At 49.0% G+C, this 19,862-nt stretch overlaps 1 protein-coding gene across 7 annotated transcripts in view; it reads right to left on the bottom strand.

Annotated features, from left to right (window-relative positions):
• Window positions 1–2,838: 2,838 nt before the first annotated feature.
• The window catches only part of TSPAN15 (tetraspanin 15), a 61,104-nt gene continuing 44,080 nt past the window's right edge, over window positions 2,839–19,862 (bottom strand). For 2 of the 7 annotated variants that reach the window (XM_001169513.7, XM_024346412.3), the window contains 5 exons: window positions 19,169–19,264; window positions 16,484–16,600; window positions 10,410–10,457; window positions 8,652–8,768; window positions 7,224–8,063 (listed from right to left, as the gene is read on the bottom strand). In XM_001169513.7, the coding sequence (XP_001169513.1) occupies window positions 7,914–8,063; window positions 8,652–8,768; window positions 10,410–10,457; window positions 16,484–16,600; window positions 19,169–19,264 (528 nt within the window). In that variant the 3' untranslated portion in view covers window positions 7,224–7,913. Of the gene's footprint in view, window positions 3,115–7,223; window positions 8,064–8,651; window positions 8,769–10,409; window positions 10,458–11,463; window positions 11,582–16,483; window positions 16,672–19,168; window positions 19,265–19,862 lie in introns of those variants that run through there. The other 5 variants (XR_001706639.3, XM_016918469.4, XM_054659670.2 and 2 more) reach the window with 5 other exon arrangements.

Genomic DNA, 19,862 nt, shown 5'->3' with positions numbered 1-19,862 from the left:
TATGAAGGGAAAGAGAGACAGGGCAGGGGCCGGAGAGGAGAAATCATCAGGAGGGCTTTGCTTGTCTGTATCCTTGTTTAAGATGGGAATACTAAGAGCTTATTTATATGCTCATGAGAATGGTCCAGCTGGCTCTTTGAGAAGATCTTTAAAATCTATAAACCCCTAGCCAGGCTAATTAGGGAAAAGAGAAAAAAAGACAAATTGTCAATATCCAGGAATAAGAGAGATGAAATCACTACAGATTCTAGAATAATAAGGGAGTGTTATGAACAACTTTATGTCAATAAGTTTGACAGCTTAGATGAAATTATCAAATTCCTTGAAGGAAAAAACTACCAAAGCTCTCAAGAAGAAATAAGTAGTCTTATATCCATTAAAGAAATTAGATTTATAGTTTAAAATCTTCCTACAAAGAAGATTTTCCAGGTAGCTTCACTAGTGAATTTTATCAAACTTTTAAAGAAGAAATACCACCAATTCTACAAACTCTTCCAGAAAATTGAAAAGGAAGGAACAGTTCCCAGCTAATTCTATGAAGCCAGCATGACTCTGATACCAAAATGTGACAAAGATTTTACAAGAAAACAATCCTCCTAAACAAAGGTGCAAAAATCCTAAACAAAATTTCAACAAACCAAATCCAACAATATATTAAAAGGGTACCATATCATCACTGAATGGGGCTTATTCCAGGAATGCAAGCTTAATTCAGCATGTGAAAATCAATGAAATTCACCATATTCGCAAATTCTAAAATATGCAGAAAAGGCATTTGACAAAATCCAACATCTAGTCCCAACAAAAATGTTGAGTAAACTAGAAATACAAGAGAACTTAGTCAACCTGGATAAAGAATGTCCATGGAAAACCTACATCTAACATTATACTTAATGATAAAAGACTTAACACTTTCCCCCTAAGATCAGGACCAAGTCAAGGATGTCTGCTCTGACATTTGCTATGCAACATTGACCAAAACGTAGTGAGAAATCCAGAAGTAAACCTACAGACACATGGACAATTGTTTTTCAACAAAGGTGCCAAGGCAATTCAGTGGCAATTCATCCCTGCTTTCAACAGGTGGTGCTGGAGCAATTGGATATGCATGTACAAAACAGATTAACTTTGATGCGTACTTTGTAGCATATTAGAAAATTAACTCAAAATGAATCCTTGACTTAAATGTAAGAGCGTTACATAATTGTAACGTAACTATAAAACTTTTAAAAGAAAATGTAGGAGAAAACCTTTGTGACCTTGGTTTAGGCAAACATTTCTTAGCTATGACACCAAAAGCATCACGCATGAAAGAAAACATTGATAAGTTGGAGTTCATCAAGTTAAAAACTCCTGCTTTTTGGAAAACACCATTAAGAGACTGAAAAGACACACCACAGACTGGGCACGGTGGCTCATGCCTGTAATCCCAGCACTTTAGGAGGCTGAGGTGGGAAGATCCTGAGCCCAGGAGTTCAAGGGCAGCCGGGGCAATGGTGTGAGACCCAATCTCTACATGAAGGAAAGAAAGAGAGAACAAGACAAGCTACAGACTGAAATTTTTCAAATCATATAACTAATCAAGGACCCGTATCCAGCATATACAAAGAGTTGTCAAAATTCAATAATACAAAAACAATCTAATTTTTTAAGAAAATATTTCAAAAGGCGCTTCAGCAAAGAAATTATGTGGATGGCAAATATGTCTACGAAAAGTACTCAACATGATTATTAAGGAAATGCAAATCAAAACCACAACAAAATACCACCACACACCCATTAGCATGACTAAGAAAAACTGGCCATACCAACTGCTGGCAAGGATGTAGGGAAACCAGAACTCTCATACACTGCTGGTGGGGATACAAAATTGTGCAATCACTTTGGAAAATAGTTTGGCAGTTTCTTAAAAAGTTAAACATATAGTTACATATAATCCAGCCATTCTACTTCTAGATATTTACCCAAGAGAAATGAAAGTATGTGTTTTTATAAAGACACATGCACAAGTATTCACAGCAGCTTTATTTGTAACAACAACAAAAAACTGGAAACAAAACGTCCATCAGTAGGTGAATGGATAAATAAACCATGGTGTATCCATACAACAGTATGCTGCTCCGCAATAAAAAGAAATGAACTTCTGATATATGCTACAAAATGAATGAATCTTAAAATGATTACTGAGTGAAAGAAGCCAGACAGAAAGAGTGCATGCTGTATGAGTCCACCTATATAACATTTTAGAAAATACCAAGTAATTTATAGAGACAGAAAGCAGAGCTCTGGTTGCTTAAGCATAGGCTGTGGATGGTGGGAAGGGCTATAATAAACAGATTACAAAGGGACAAGAGGACATTTTTTAGAGTGATGGATATGTTCATTATCTTGACTGTAGTGATGGTTTCACTGACACATTTGTCAGTTTAAATACACGCAGTTTATTTTATATCCAGTATACCTCCATAAATTGTTAAAAATATATTTCAAGAATATGGTATTGGACATTTTTATACAAAATCAGTCTTCCTTAATGTGTCTTATAAAAAATAATTATTAACAAATAAATCAAAAAGCAAAGCCCACAAACCTCCTCAACTTCACAAATGATGTAGGCTGCACAAATATTATTATTTTCTATGTGTGTCATGGTGTGGGAAAGGACTCATTTATGGTTCCATCCTTGTGAGACAAGAGGCCAAGATAATGTCATCATTGGCTTTAAAGCACAAAAGGGTGTCATGGCCAGGGAGTCCTCAACCACAGGATGGACAAAGCCCTCTCCAGGTACTCTGCTTCCATCCATTTCATTTTTTTTTATACTTTAAGTTCTGGCATACTTGTGCAGAATGGGCAGGTTTGTTACATAGGTATACATGTGCCATGGTGGTTTGCCGCACCCATCAACCCATCGTCTACATTAGGTATTCCCTCTAATGCTATCTTCCCCCAGCCCCCCACCCTCTGAAAGGCCCCAGTGTGTGATCTTTCCCTCCCTGTGTCCATGTGTTCTCATTGTTCAACTCCCACTTATGAGTGAGAACATGCGGTGTTTGGTTTTCTGTTCCTGTGTCAGTTTGCCGAGAATGATGGCTTCCAGCTTCATCCATGTCCCTGCAATGAGAACAAAGACACAACGTACCAGAGTCTCTGGGACACAGCAAAAGCAGTGTTTAGAGGGAAATTTATAGCACTAAATGCCCACAAGAGAAAGTGGGAAAGATCTAAAATTGATACTTTAACATCACAATTAAAAGAACCAGAGAAGCAAGAACAAACAAATTCAAAAGCTAGCAGAAGACAAGAAATAACTAAGATCAGAGCAGAACTGAAGAAGATAAGAGACACAAAAACCCTTCAAAAAATCAATGAATCCAGGAGCTGGTGTGTTGAAAAGATTAACAAAATAGACCGCTAGCAAGACTAATAAAGAAGAAAAGAGAAAAGAATCAAATAGACACAATAAAAAATGATAAAAGGGATATCACCACTGATCCCACAGAAATACAAACTACCTTCAGAGAATACTATAAACACCTCTATGCAAATAAACTAGAAAATCTAGAAGAAATGGATAAATTCCTGGACACATACACCCCCACAAGACTAAACCAGGAAGAAGTCGAATCCCTGAATAGACCAATAACAAGTTCTGAAATTGAGGCAGTAATTAATAGCCTACTAACCAAAAAAAGGCCAGGACCAGACAGATTCACAGCCAAATTCTACCAGAGGTATAAAGAGGAACTGGTACCATTCCTTCTGAAACTATTCCAAACAACAGAAAAAGAGGGACTCTTCTCTAACTGATTTTATGAGGCCAGCATCATCCTGATACCAAAACCTGGCAGAGACACAACAAAAAAAAGAAAATTTCAGGCCAATATCCCTGATGAACAACGATGCAAAAATCCTCAATAAAATACTGGCAAACCAAATCCAGCAGCACATCAAAAAGCTTATCTACCACGATCAAGTCAGCTCATCACTGGGATGCAAGGCTGGTTCAACATACGAAAATCAATAAACGTAATCCATCACATAAACAGAACCAATGACAAAAACCACATGATTATCTCAATAGATGCAGAAAAAGCCTTCAATAAAATTCAACACCCCTTCATGCTAAAAACTCTCAATAAACTAGGTATTGATGGAACATATCTCAAAATAATAAGAGCTATTTATGACAAACCCACAGCCAATATCATACTGAATGGGCAAATGCTGGAAGCACTCCCTTTGAAAACCAGCACAAGACAAGGATGCCCTCTCTCACCACTCCTATTCAACATAGTGTTGGAAGTTCTGGCCAGGGCAATCAGGCAAGAGAAAGAAATAAAGGGTATTCAAATAGGAAGAGAGGAAGTCAAATTGTCTCTGTTTGCAGATGACATGATTGTATATTTAGAAAACTCCATCGTCTCAGCCCAAAATCTCCTTAAGCCGATAAGCAACTTCAGCAAAGTCTCAGGATACAAAATCAATGTGCAAAAATCACAAGCATTCCTATAAACCAATAACAGAGAGCCAATTCATGAGTGAACTCCCATTCACAATTGCTATAAAGAGAATAAAATACCTAGGAATACAACTTACAAGGGATGTCAAAGACCTCTTCAAGGAGAACTACAAACTACTGCTCAAGGAAATAAGAGAAGACACAAACAAATGGAAAAACATTCCTTGCTCATGGTTAGGAAGAATCAATATCGTGAAAATGGCCATACGGCCCAAAGTAATTTATAGATTCAATGCTATCCCCATCAAGCTACCATTGACTTTCTTCACATAATTAGAAATAACTACTTTAAATTTCATGTGGAACCAAAAAAGAGCCCGTATAGCCAAGACAATCCTAAGCAAAAAGAGCAAAGCTGGAGGCATCACACTTCCTGACTTCAAACTACAGTATAAGGCCACAGTAACCAAAACAGCATGGTACTGGTACCAAAACAGATATATAGACCAATAGAACAGAACAGAGGCCTCAGAAATAACACCACACATCTACAATATCTGATCTTTGACAAACCTGCAATGGGGAAAGGATTCCCTATTTAATATTTAATAAATGGTGTAGTGATAACTGGCTAGCCATATACAGAAAACTGAAACTGGACCCCTTCCTTACACCTTATACAAAAATTAACTCAAGATGGATTAAAGATTTAAACATAAGACCTAAAACCATAAAAACCCTAGAAGAAAACCTAGGCAATACCATTCAGGACATAGGCATGGGCAAAGACTTCATGACTAAAACACCAAAAGCAATGGCAACAAAAGCCAAAATTGACAAATGGGATCTGATTAAACTAAAGAGCTTCTGCACAGCAAAAGAAACTACCATCAGAGTGAACACGCAACCTACAGAATGGGAGAAAATTTTTGCAATCTATCCATCTTACAAAGAGCTAATATCCAGAATTTAAAGGAACTTAAACAAATTTACAAAAAAAAAATCAAACAACCCCATCAAAAAGTGGGCGAAGGATATGAACACACACTTCTCAAAAAAAATAAGATATTTATGCTTCCATTTCTTGAGAGGTGAGTGACCAAGGTTTGGAAAAGAGGAGATGAGTGTCTGCTGGAGCTTAGCCATCTGTGGCACCAGCGCTGGTCCACATAAGCAGCTGGCCAGCGGTGCAGTGTGAGGTAGAGGGGTGTCTGTGAGTGGTGCTGGAAAGAGGGAAGACAAGGGGTCCGGGTTCCAGGGTCCAGGTAAGGTGACCTTGGATAAGCGATTCAGACCAGCCTGTCTCCTACGGGGCCTCTGCCATCCTGCTGCCCCTAAAGGCAGCTGCCGTCTCCCCTCTAGGCACAAAAGGGGTTCTCAGAACAGCCAGAGCCCCAGGACTACAAGGCCTCCAGCCAGACACAGACCTTGACCTGGCCTTGTGTCCATTAGGTCAAAGTGGGACAAGACAGAGGCTGCAGCAGCGGCTACAGTGAATATCCCCGGGACAGAGCTTCAGAAGCAGCTGCAGCCTCCACTGGTTTTGCACGCCTAGTACCATGTGTGCACAGGAGGCAACAGAGACAGTAAAGCAGAGGGGCTGAGTGGCTCAAGAGATCCTATCTGGGCTCAAGTCACGGCTTTGTCACTTACCAGCTGCCTGCCTGGGCAAGTTACTTAACTGCCCTGTGCCTCAGTTTCCCCACTAATAAAATGAAGATAAGAATTACCCTAGTTGTGAGGATTAAAGGAGTTAATATCGTTCCTGGCAAAGTATGCTCTATGGTGTGTTTGTTATTGTTGTGTTATTGCATACTTTAAAATACCCTCCTCCTGCCCCTTCTTACACATGCGTTTGGCACCCATGGCAGACCAAGCATCTGACCACTTAACTACTGGGTGTATAGATGGTTCCCACCGTTAGAATCCTTCAGGTTTGGGGCTCTTGCTGCTTTATATCTTCTTCTTTTTTTTTTTTTTTTTTTTTTGAGAGGGAGTCTCACTCTGTTGCCCAGGCTGGAGTACAGTGGTGTGATCTCGGCTCACCACAACCTCCGCCTCCCGGGTTCAAGCGATTCTCTTGCCTCAGCCTCCTGAGTAGCTGGAACTACAGGCGCCCACCACCATGCCCGGCTAATTTTTGTATTTTTAGTAGAGATGGGGTTTCACTATGTTGGTCAGGCTGGTCTCGAACACCTGACCTCGTGATGGCCCACCTCAGCCTCCCAAAGTCTTGGGGTTACAGGCGTGAGCCACCATGCCCGGCCTCTTGCTACTTTATTTCTATTGCCCTGGCTACTAAGAGCCTCACAAAAAATCTAGATCCCATGTCTTGGGGCCCGAAGGTTTGGGTGGACTGACGCACGCAAGTCCCGGCATCTCCAGCAGGGGTCAACCGACACCACGCTCTGCATGCGTTGCGCGGCAGCCATTGGGCACACTGAGGGCTGCAGGGAGCGCGGTAAGTGGACCTGTGGGCAACTCCGCTTCCCTGGTCCCCCACCCCATCCACCCCATTTCCTGGAGGTGGAGCCTCATGCTGTACCTGGCCCAGGCTGTTTCCCTCGGTTCTTGGTAAAATAGGCGTGGTCACCTCTGGCCCTGAGGCTCTCCCCCCCCCTCCCCCGCCTGTATCCCAAGCTATGCCAAATCTTCACCCCATGCACCCCCTTCATCCTCGCATCCACAAGGGGTTTCCAAATCCAGGTTGCAGCCTTCCTTACGCCCGCCCCAACAAAACAGCACACAGGAAAGGCAAAAAAAAAAAAAAAAAAAAATCATGTTTTTATTGTTTGATTAACAAACTGGTTGGGGGAAGGGCAAGAATAAGACATGCGGGGAAATACCAGCTTTGATTAGTCAGAAACTCCTGTTATCTGTACAAAAAAATGAATGTTACAAAAATCACGTAAAAAAACTAGGCTCAAGGAAGCAGCCGCCCTTGCAAGAGGGCTCAAGGCACCTGGGAGGCTGAGAAGAGGCCAACCTGGCCATGGGCGTGGCTGCAGGGACAGCTCTTCCCTCCTGCCCTTCCCCAGATGCCCTTCCCTCCTGCCCCGAGGGGCACACTCCCTCTCCCCAATTACAGATGCTGCAAAACTGCCTTGAACACCACCGCCAAGGCACTGCCAGAGATGAAATGGGCCCTGAGCAGAGCCTCAGGCTCTCCCTCCCCCGCAGCCCAGGCCTGGAGAAAGGAGGGCCTTGTTCCCCAGGCCCCAGGTGGGCACAGATTCCAGAGCTGCCTCGGGGGAAGCCTCTTAGGAGAGGCCCAGGCTCTGCCCCCTGGGGAGGCAGAGGCCGTGGGACCTACACACAGGCACACACAGCCCTGGCTTTGGTCAGTACTGAGTGTGGGCAGAGGGGCCGCAGCCCTGTCCAGCCCCACGATGTTGACTGAGAGGTGCTATCCCAGACGGTCCTTGTTGGAGCTGCCATGGCAGGCTGGGCCCTAATTGGGGTAGCACAAGCAGCATCCCGTGCCTGCCGCCTCCACGCTGGGCTTGGCACCGGGCCCCAGGAGCCCATCAGTGACAGAGTGCTCCATGATGATGTCCTCCACCCGGGTGATGTACAGCAGCGTCAGCAGCACCCCCAGGAACTGAGAAGAAGGGGCAGGGCTGGTGAGGGCCTGCTGGGAATCAGGGCAGCCCTCCCTGCAGCTCCCGGCTCCCAGAAACCCAAGCAGCCAGTCCCAAGCCCTCATGGTCCTGTGTGACCTGGGCAACACCCACAGCAGAGACTTCTCCCAGCACCCACACTGCCCAAGAAGCTCCCACCTGGGCCCCCTCTCCCCTTCCCAGGAAATCCCAGAGCGCCTCGCTGTGCCCCATCAGCAAGGGCCCCTCCCTTCTGGGATTCCTGCCTCCACCCCAGCTCTGCTGCACACTATCTAGGGGATCTTGGCAAGTCACTGAAGCTTGCTGCTCCTCAGTTTCCTCCTCTGTGAAATAGGCATTATAATAGTGCCTCCCTCACAAAAAGAAGTGAAGCAGCAGTGCCTGCACAGCACTTGGAAGAGCTTCGCCACGACTGCTATTGCCATTTGCCCCTCCTTCCAGCCATGCAGCCCTCCCCAGGCAAGTCCTGGACTTCTATGAAAAAAGCCTCTTCGCTCTTCCCCTCTGCACCTTCTCTGCCCTTCTGCAATCACCAAGTCACACTTTCTCTGAACCCATGGCCTGCCCACCTGGGGAAGCAGGATGCCCAGGAGGATGCCCGCCATGATGGTGTAGTTGTCCATGAACCAGATGATCACGGCGTTGGTGCAGCCCCGCACGTAGATGACATCCTGCACACTGAAACGCTGCATGGGAAGGAGCTGGGTCAGCCCAGCAGAGGATCTCGGCTGGCAGGAGCCACAGCCCCGACTCTGCCATTTACACAAGGTCCAGGCTAGTCCCTCAACCGCTGTGATCCTCAGTTTCCCATATGCAGCATGAGAAGGTGACCCTAGATTCTGATTCTTAATGGACAGTACTGTTCTCTAGAGAGGATTGGGGACACCGTGGTGGCACTTTTGGTTGCCCCAGCAAACGAGGTTGGGGGCTGAGGGACTGCAGAGCTCAGGGTAATCCTACTCCACAAACAACTGCCCTGCCTGTGTGCTTCTCAGATGTCCCTGCATGAAAAGCCTCACGGATGTTTTCCATACATGAAAAGCCTATTTATAATTATCCAAGCCAATAGCCCCACTCCAGGTACATATAAAAAACAAAGCAGAGTTGGGCATGGTGGCCAGTGCCTGCAGTCCCAGCTACTATGGAGGCTCAGTTGGCAGGAGTGCCTAAGCCTAGGAGTTTGAGGCCAGCCTAGGCAACAGTGAGACCCTGTCTGTCTCTTAAGGGGGGGGGGGGGGGGAAACAGCATTTCTGCATCGGTTTTAATATACAAAGAATTTTCCAGAACTACTACTAGGTAAATTAAGGAATGATTACACATTATTTAATTCAGAACTTTATCAAGAACTGTTCACCGTTTTTAAAAACCATGCCAGTGGCAAAAATGATGCCCATGGTATGTGAGTCGCCAACACAATGCCCAATATCAGCTGCCCTGTAGCTACTACAGCCTCAGGGATGCCTCACATCAGTGCAGACACCTGACTACATTGTGTCTTCTGCACCCCCCACTGCCTAAGCACTTACATGATGAACTATGTTAAACAGCTGTAAATTGCTGTATTTCATTTCTACTTTATCTCAGATCATTATGTTAATTGTATTGGAATTGGGCATGTAGGTAGGTTATCTGTGAATTTCACTTGGGGATAATAAATAGGACATTACCACTGTTTGTTATAAAAATGGCCATTGGTTCTGAGGGGCTGAGAACCACTGCTGGTCTACGGCTCTCAAGCATGTGTCAGAATCACCCACTAGCCCCATACCAAGAATGTGCATTTCTCACATTCCTAGGGGATGCTGTTGCTGCTGGACTGGGGACGCCACTTTGAAAGCCACTGCTCTGCATGTCAGGTCACTATTCCTTTTAGGTCCCTTCTCAGCACCACCCCTGCTTCTCTCCTAGACCAGGGGTGTTGCCCAGGAAGCTGACCCAGGAGCAACCCCCAGAGGGGGTTACCATCCTCTAGGACTCCTGGGTCCCAGGTGGCCCCAGGGGCAGAGGCAAGCTGGTGCTGAGCATGGCTGGGCACAAAGCACGCTGCGGGTACCAGGAAGCGCCGTGGTGGCTTCATGTGGAACAGCCCACAGTAGGTGCTCGGCAAACCCTGACAGGCGGCATCTCCCAGCCTGGGGGAATTCTTGGTTCCCTGAGCCCTTCTGTGCTGGGGTGGAAAACCACAGCAGTCTTGGCTCTGGGTCACAGCCAGGAATGTGGGAAAATCTCAGTGGCCAGGACCCCGACCTCAATAAACCCCTCCGATCACCCCAGGGTGGACCAGGAAGAGCAACATTTCCAGGGAAAGGCATTTCAAAGACATTACCTCCTTGTCGATAGTTTTGTAGCCACACATGGTGTTGACAACTTCTGTCTGAAATGGAAATGTATAACAGCTAATATTTATAATGGTTCTAACTCAAAAAGGCACTATTATCCTACCCATTTTACAGATGAAAACCGAAGCACAGAGTTGCACCGTCCAGCAGGGATGGAGCTGAGATTCCGACCCAGGCAGTCTGGCTTGAGTCTCCATCATAACCACCTCCTCCTCCAAGAAATGCCCCGTGAAAAAACTGTAGGAATGCAGGTTCCATGACTTTTACATGGGAGAACCACCCCTCCACTAGCAGCAGATCAGGACCCCAGAGAAAGGTGTGCTGCCCAGGCTCCCGGGCTAGGACCGCCCCAGAGCACCGCTTTGCTCACACCGTCTCAGAGGTCGGGGTGGGGCTGTTCCTGCGCCGCTGGCTCTTGGGGAGGAAAACTTCAGACTACAGCTGGCACAGGGTCAGCTGTGGTTTACCTGAGGTCCAGGGCAGGGCCCCTGGCCATGCTTCCGTTCCATAGACCACTGCTCCACCAGCGGAGAGTGCTGCCAAAACTTCCTTCTTGGGAAGAGAGGTGCTCTCCAGAACTCCCGACTACTGATTAATTTAGGCATAGGGAAACCTGTGGTCACGCCCTAGACCTCATCAAACCCCTCCCCAGGCAGGCCCTAACTCACAGGCTGCCTCGGGCACTTCCCATCACCACCTGTGCCCTGCAGGGTCTCCTTCTCCAACCACCAGGGAAGAGAGTGAGACTTCCTGGTCCAGCCCATGACCGCCCCCCCAAGCCCCGCTGCTCTACATGTAAGTGAACGCTGCCGTGGGGGATGAGTGCTGCAGGCGCCAGTGATGACTCAGGAGGGCAACAGCAGAACCCCCAGCGTGCCCTCTGGTGTCACATTTCCTGGGTCCAGATCTTGCTCTGCCACTTAGGAGCAGAGCCCAACCTTAGGTGGGCTGCTAAGGAACTGGCACGCAGAGGTACTCAATACGTATTTGTTAACTGAGAAAATGAATGAATGAATAGGTTATGATGATCACAGAACCCACCTCCTAGGGCTGTTTTGGACATAAAGTGAGACACACATATAAAGTTCTTATCACGGGGCTGGGCACGTGGAGAAGCACAAGAATGCTGGCTGGCGTGATTTGTTCGCAATTCCAGCCCCTGCAAAGGAAAGGGAGGGTGTCTTCTCTCCTTCCAAGAGAGGGTTGGGCCTCAGATGTCATCTAGGTCATTCTAAATGTCAGGGCTTGATGTGCAGGCAAGATAACCTCCCTCGGTTTAGCTGGTTCTCCAGGTAGCCTCAGTCCCAGCCATGCCCAGTGCCCACTGGGCATTAGTCAGCCAGTGTTTTTGGCCCTTCCAGGCCAGAAACACAACCCCTATGGAAAGGGTCAGGCCTGGAGAGCAGGTGCACGGGCACATGATGGGAGTGAGTGCTTTCCATCTCGTTGGTTCATTCATTCGTTCATTGAACAAATATTAACTGAGCACCTATTGCATGTCAATCCCAGTTCTAGTCACTTGAAATACAGAACAACAAGACAAAGTCCCTGCCTTCATGGAACTTACACTGTAGAAAGGGAGATAATGAACATAATAGGTAAGCTGCATGGTACGTAGGGAGGTGACAAGAGTGACTTCACTGGGCCAGCTCTGGTGACCTCGGGGGATGAGTCTCTTAGCACACAGGCAACTGGCAGAGGCCTCTCTGGCATCAGAGCCCAGAACCCTTCTCCAGGCCCAGGGGGGACTCACCTCACCCTGCCAGGAGAGCCCCTCACCAAGGGGTGAGGGGATACGATGCATCCATAGTCTTTCCAAAAGTAAAGCCTGCCTGGGTTTACCTGCCTGACCATAGAATCGATATTCTGCAAGAGGCTCTGCTGAAGTTCACAGGCCCCAAGACCAGGGTCCAGTAGCCTCTTCCATCCTGCACAGGGCCACAGGACAGGAAGTCAGAAGGGGGACTCCTGGGCAGCCAGAAGATCACAACAATGTTCGTGTGCGCATCCTCTCACCCTGAAAAGACTGAGCAGCTAATGGGGACAGGGAGAGGGGCCTTCATGACAGGCCCCCAAGGGGTAGCCAACAACAAGGGAGGGGAGGTACGTGAAAATTGGTCCCAAGAGCTCAGCAGGCACAGCAGTCTGGAGCCATTTAATGTAGAAGCACGCTGCCCTCTGCACCAACATCTCCCAGGGATATATCCTGGTATAACCAGATTTTACAGCCCTATGTGAACTTCTATGGCTCAAATCCTCTATTGGAAGCTCATATAAGACATTTCTTTTAAAGCTGAGTGTTAGGGGAAAAGTTACTTTCCCTGAAGAACTGGTATGTTCTGCTGGTATGTTCTGCTGAACAGTAACAATGTAACAGACCATGTCTCCCTTTTCCTTTTGGTTGCCAGGAAACTCTAAGCCAGTTGTCTCCAACCTTTCTGGCACCAGAGACTGGTTTCAAGGAAAACAATTTTTCCACAGGATGGGGTGCGGGGGTGGGTGGGGGGTGATGGTATCGGGATGAAACCGTTCCACCTCAGATCATCAGGCATTAGTTTGATTCTCATAAGGAGCACGCAACCTAGGTCCCTTGCATGCACAGTTTACAATAGGGTTCACACTCCTATGAGACTCTAATGCTGCTGCTGATGTGACAGGAGGTGTAGCTCAGGTGGTAATGCTCCCTTACCCTCTGCTCACCACCTGTTGTGCGACCTGGTTCCTAACAAGCCACCGACCGGTACTGGTTCATGGCCCGGAGGTAGGGGAGCCCTGCTCCAAGCCACCAGACACGAGGCTCAGCTCCTTTTCAGTGAGTCCATGAGGTCCTGAGGCTTAGATAGCAGGAGTTTATATTTTTCTCCATCATCTAGGCCTCCTATCTGAGAATACAATTTCCACAGTCCTGATTTTTAATGCTATTTTAGTTTTTTACACTACATATTTCCCGTGTACTCATTCAAATCCCAGGTTGAATAGTACAGTGTAAAATAAATAGATCTGGACACAAATCAACCAGTTCTATGGAGGAAGTGAACACCCTGTTTCACATTTAGAGAAAATCATCCAGGTGTGGTGGCACAGGGAGAATCAATGGTCATGTGTAACACAGGGTCAGATAACCCCGGCCAGGGGAAGGCTCCTCCCTACCTCGGTGCTCTCATTCAGATGCTGTCTTTAGATTCTACCCTATCTGCACATGATGTCTGTGTTTACACCCCTAGCCTAATCATTCCCAGAACTCCAGACTCCTATATCCAACCGCATCGTTGACATCCCTGATGGGATGCTGAACAGGCTCTCAAACCCCCCACGTCCACAGTGAGCTCCTGGTCACCCAACCTGCCTCCTTTCAGTCTCCCCTCTCAGGCAGTGGCAGCCCCGTCTTTCCTGTGGCTCAGACCAAAACCTGGGTATCCTCCTTGATTTCTCTCTTTCATTCATCGCCCACATCTGCTATGCGAGCAAATCCTGTAGGCTTACTTGCAAAATACAGCCAGAATGTCACCACGGTTTGCCACTTCCACCACCCAGCTCCAAGCATCTGTCTTCTCCTCCCTGGTGCAGGGATGCTGTGGGGAGCCCTTAGCTGTCAGCCCCCTGCAGTAACTGCTTCATGTGATCATTAATTTTATATGTCAACATGACCAGACCATGGGATACCCAGATATTTGGCCAGACATTATCCTGGGTGTCTCTGCGGGGGTGTTTCTGCATGAGGCTAATGTTTAAATCAGCAGACTAAGTAAAGCAGATGGCCCTGCCCAAGGGGGAGAGGTCTCATCTGATCGGTGAAGGCCTGAACAGAACAAAAGACTGCCCTCTCCTCAGTGACCATAAGAGAATTCTCCCTGCTTGGCTACCTTCGGGCTTGAACTGAAATGCTGGATCTTCCTAGGTTTGAAGCCTGACCAGCCTTTGAATGGGAACTCCACCGTCAGCTCTCCTGGGTCTCCAGCCTGCCGACTCACCCTGCAGATCTTGGGACTTGCCCGCCTCCATAATTACACAAGCCAATTCCTTATCATCAATCAATCCCTCTCTTTCCTCTTGCTGTATTAGTCTGTTCTTGGCTGAACAGAGCCAGCAAGTCCCTTCTTGGGTGGACCACTGGACTCATGCAATGCCTGGTCAATGTGGGTGGGAGTGTGAAGGCCTGGCCCCCTCACCCCAGTAGGGGACAACTCTGAAGGGCTGTCCTCATAGATGTGGCTGAGGCCTCCAGCCGAACTGAGCTGAGGCTGCATCACTGCTCAACTCCCTTCATTGCCCAATCCCGCTTCTGGCTCCCACTTCCACAGGTGTTGATCCAAGAGCACTTTCCTGGACAAGATGACCTGTGACCCCTGGATCACTGCATATCAGCCCCTAACTCTATCCCTGCATCTAGCATGTCCCTCACAACAGCCAGACTGATTCTTGTAAAACCAAGTCAGAGTGCCACTCTTCCATGCAGCCCTGTATGGTCCATCACTCAAGGGCGCCCCACAGTCCTGCCTGTGGCCTTTGGGGTACCCATGACCTCCCTGACTCCACCTCCTACCATCCTCCCCTGTGCTCCCTCTGCTCCAGCCACTCCGTGCATTTCTCAAATGCCCTGGGGTGATTCCCACCTGGGGCCTTTGCACAGCTGTTCTTGCTGCCAGGAATGCCCCTCCCCCAGACACCTTCCTCACTTTCTTCAGAGCTTCACCCAGATCCCACCTTTCTCAGTATCCCAAACTGCAATCCTCCATGCCCTACTTTCTTTTTCTACTTAGCATTTATGATCCTCTATCTTCTACTTATTTTGTTTGTCAGTTTTCTCCACTAGGATGTCACCTCCATGCAGGCAGAGACTTTGTTTGCTACACCCCCAGAACCTGGAAATGTGTCTGGCATAGAGTAGGCTCTCAGCCAATATTTGTTGAATGAATGAATGAATACAAGTTCGGCTTCCACATCTCAGCTTAGGTATTCAGATGCTGCTGCCCTGGGTGATGAGGTTCAGGATCACCCCATGCAGGCCTCTCTGGAAACTCTGCTACTCCTCAGCACCCCACTTCCCAGAGAACTACCCTAAAATGGCAGCTAACATTTCCAAACAAAGCTTCCCTCCTGGCCCGGCCTTTTTTAGAGCTAGTGCACTTGGCACTGGCTCTCTGACTCATGGGCGAGGCCCCCACCCGCAGCTGCTCGGTTTACAGAATCCGGCAGTGGGCACAGAATGGTGGCAATGTCAGGAGAGAAACTTTCCATGACTATCTAGGCCATGAGTAATTGCAAAGCTCTCCACCTCGTTCCAATCCTGAAACAGTTTCTGGACACATTTGTCCAACACAAGGACTGATGAAGCCTTTCACTTAAGCGCTGACTACACAAGACATCATCCCAAATGACCAAGGTGACAGACCCGAGAGGATCATGCTGGGGAGAGGAAGAGGCTGGCATTTACGTCACCAGACCCCCTTCCAAGCACTCTGCTGCTGATGATCACCAGGACCTCAAGGCCAAAGACCAATGGAGATGCCCAAGGTGCAGGTCCTGCCTGCCTCCACTAATGCTGCAGAGCCAGCTACCCCCACTAAGCTCCCCTGGCCTGGGCACCTCTCCCTCCTGCCCTCACCTGGCCTGCACAGTTCTCCAGAGTGTAGCTCAGGCAACAGCTGCCTGCACTTCATCCCAGCCCTGCCAACCTTGGGCAAGACACCCAGCCTTTGAGTGCCTCAATTTCCTCATCTGTAAAGTGGGTAAAATAACAGTACATACCTCACAGGGTTGTCGTGAATACTAAATGAGTAAATACCACCAAAGTGCCCAGAGCAGGCCTGCACAAGGTAGGTGCTCAATAGATGTTAACCAACACCACTAAGAAAGACATGGTCTCCCTACCCCCGACCCCCAGAAGCTCCACTTTCAGGAGCCCTTGAGAATCAGGAAAGCCTCCGCTCTGCCACCAACTCCTACTTCCCTGCCATCCACCCACACCACCCATCTTCAAGTTGGGAAGAGAGACAAGAGAAGATTTGTACCACCTGGGGTCCCCGACAGCCCCCCCAGTCCCCACAGGAGCAGTGTCTACCGTGTTCCTGATGCAGCAGGTGTAGGGCACCCCACAGGCCAGGGGTCCAGGGGCACTGCAGTCGTGGTACTGGTTCTTGCTCCAATCTCGGTAGTCCTCCCCGCCACAGCACTTGAACTGAGGGAAGCAAGCAGGAAAGAGGAGCTGCCGTCATCGCCCAGGCCCTGCTCAGACGACAGGAAGGGGCCCTGTCAGGAGACGGACGCAGTTTATTATGTGGGTCACCCTGGGGCAGGGAGAGGCTGTACACTTTCAAGTCAGAGCTGTCAAAGTGTGGCATGGCTGCCTAGAGGGTAGTGAACCCCCTGTCACTGGAGAGGTATGGAAGCCAAGGCTGGGCTGCCTCTTGGTGGGATATCAGGGTAGTGACTAGGCACTGGGAGGAAAGGTCCTTCCTTGACAACTGGCCTCCACTTTCTTCATCTTCGTGTCCCCAAATACAGGTGCTAGGCTGGAAAAGATGGCCCTTAAAGTCCCAGAGACCAAGCATGATTCTGTGAAAGTTCCTGCACCTCGACCAACCTTCGCACCCACCCTAGGAGCCACCCCGTCCAGCTCAGCTGGCCCTGCCCTTAGCAAGGAGAGCACCCACACCTCACAACCTGCCTGGAGCTCTCCCCTTAGCCGAGCCCCTCTCTGCCTCCCCTCCCTGCTCCTGTAGGAGGTAGTTGGTAACCCTCCTGATGGCTGGTATGTGCCTGGCATTGTCCTGGGCACTGGAGAGACAGGGTGAGCAAAAGCAACGCAGCCCTTGCTCAGGTGGAACACATTCCAGTGGAGAGACAGAGAGTGAGCACTGGATGGAAAGGTGCTGTGCAACCCGGAAATGGAGAAATAGGGGAAAAGTGGGGAGGGGCAGCTCTAGGTTGGCAGGTCATGAAAGGGCTCTTTGTAGAGAGGATATTTCATCTGAAACATGGAAACAGAAAGAAGCCAGCCGACCCATGCAAAGGCCCCACGCAGAAACAAGCTTGTATTTCAGCAGCAGGTGCGGAGGCCAGCAAGCCTGGAACAGAGAGAGTGCAGAGCATGAGGCTGAAAGGGCGGCACAGGCTGGACCATGCAAAGCTTTGCCAGCCAGCTGAAGCAGGGAGCTGGGACTGGAGGGCTCAACCAGGGCTGCGGTACACGTCCTGGTAGCCAGACACCTTTCAGAGTCCCCACAGTGCCCCTTAAGCCACCAGGTTTTGGGACCTAGAACTGTCTTTCTGCAATGTAGTTCAAAGGGCATTTGTTTTGCAATGGAACAGACCCAAGGTCAAATCTTCAGACCACCACTCCCTGCTGTGCAACCTCAGGCAAGTTGGTCAGCCTCTCTGAGCCTCAGATGGTTGTCTGTAAAGCAAGAATAAGGATGGCAGCTCTGCACAGCTGAGCTGTGATTACATAGAGTGCCATACATGAAGCACTCAGCACTGGACCTGGCACCAAGCAAGTGCCCATTCAGCATTAATCACCTCCTACCTCTACGCCAGGAGAAATGAAATCCCCAAGCCAGCTAAAGGCTGGTTCCAATAAAAACATCTCACTCCACCCGGAGCAGAAGTCAGCTCTCCCAGCCCAAGCTGGCAGGCACATCCCTGGCAGAAAAAGGCCTTCCAGAGGCTGCACCTGTTGTGACTGAAGAGAAAGTCTGGGCCAAGGGAGCGGCCACAGCAAGTGGCCCTGCATGTGGGGAGAGGCTAGTCCCCACTGAGAGCTGGCACAGGGATCCAGGCCAGCTGAGGCCCCCAAGATTATGTCCCAGGAAGTGCTGTCCCGGCTGAGTGGGCCTGCAGCCCTCACTCTGCTTGTCCTCACCCAGGAGAACATACCAATGATCCCTGCAGCTGGCACTGTGGTCTCACCCTGTGCCTGGCACTGTTCTAAGCATGTCTCCTGAATTAAGTCAAGGTAATCCTCATGACGACGCCCCAAGAGCTTCCTGTCATTATTCCCCTTATGTAGGTGAGGAAGCTGAGGCTCAGGACCAAGTGAAGTTGATGTACAAAAGCCACCCAGGACAGCAGCTGGCCCTACCACTGCCGTTATTATTATTATTATTATTATTGCTGCACCAACAGATTTGGGTGGACCTAGAGGGGAGAGATGGTGTCCCAAAAGGAACAGGATCATCATCACATTCAAGGAAGTGTCATGAAAGTAAAAGAGGCGTCTGGTTCACTGTCCCATATTTGGGGGAAACTGAAATTAGTGAAGAACTTTCTCCCGATCAGGGCTGTCTTTAACTTGACAAGGAGTGAGTTGTCACTGAACAGACTTGGCAGAGGGGGCTTTGGACTGGGGTAGGTTACTCCCCTTGAGGTTGCTCACACCTCAAGGAAGGAGGATCCTTGCCCATTGGTGGGTGGTGCCCTGGGACCCTGCAAGGTTGCTTGTAGCAACACCTGACTTTGTTTTATTTCGGCGTATGGGGCAGGAAGCCAGTGTAACTGGAGAGGAACAGAAGGGTGTGAAGGTTTTGGGCCAGGAATGTGGGCAGAGGACTGGCTGAATAGGTTGGGCCCTGGCTTCCCCATCCTTGGTGGGCCATCCATGCTCACTGTTGCCTCCCAACCTGGCCAGCTACCTGCTTTGGGAATGGATAAGTCACCTGGTCCCTCACCCCATCTTCTTGAGCAGGGGCCTGAATGGGGGGCTAAGGGCACGGGAGGCGCATCTCTACCCCCAAAGCGCCTGGCTCACCTTTTTCTGAACAAAGTCCATGATGTTTTTGAAGTCCAGATCATCATAGTAGTTCTCAATTCCTCTTCGAATGTTGTCGTTCAGGAAGTCAATGGTCTATTCAAAAGGAGAAATTACAAAGGAAAAGAACCACACACTCCCGGAGTCCAACCCAAGGTTTCCCGGAAGCCTGGATGGGTAGAGAATGCCTTGTGCCAATGCAGCTCGCGCCCAGCCAGCATGGAGCCCCCTCCACTCCCCACCCTGGACGCCCGTGACCTCCCTGCCCACACATCCTCCCCGTGCCTCCAGTGTTCATCTGATGCCTGAGTGCCTGTGCTGTGTACCAGCAGGAGTAATTCACTCCACTCCCTTTACAGACCAGACAGCCCAGGCCCTGAGAGGCTGGGGCCGTGCTTGGGGACACACAGCTCTGATGCCGCCATGCCTGAGCTGAGACCTGGCTGTCCTGGTTCCAGGCCCAGTGCTCTTTCTACCACCCAGGGATGGGCCCATGCTGGAATCTTCCCTTTGCCCTCCAGAGCCCCTCTCCACACTCCTCCACCATCCAGCCTCTTGTTTTACAGATGAGGAGCTCGAGACTTGGGGAGGGAGTGAGGTCACAGAGCAGGCTGGGTGGGGTCTTGCCAGGACTGGAATTCAGGTCTCCTGACCTCCCTCATGGGCTGTTCTCATCACTGCAGCGCTTGGTCCC

The sequence above is a fragment of the Pan troglodytes genome, chromosome 8 (assembly GCF_028858775.2).
Source record: "Pan troglodytes isolate AG18354 chromosome 8, NHGRI_mPanTro3-v2.0_pri, whole genome shotgun sequence".
NCBI classification, from domain to species: domain Eukaryota; kingdom Metazoa; phylum Chordata; class Mammalia; order Primates; family Hominidae; genus Pan; species Pan troglodytes.
The sequence above is the reverse complement of the archived record's forward strand: the minus strand, read 5'-3'. Positions and strand labels throughout refer to the sequence as shown.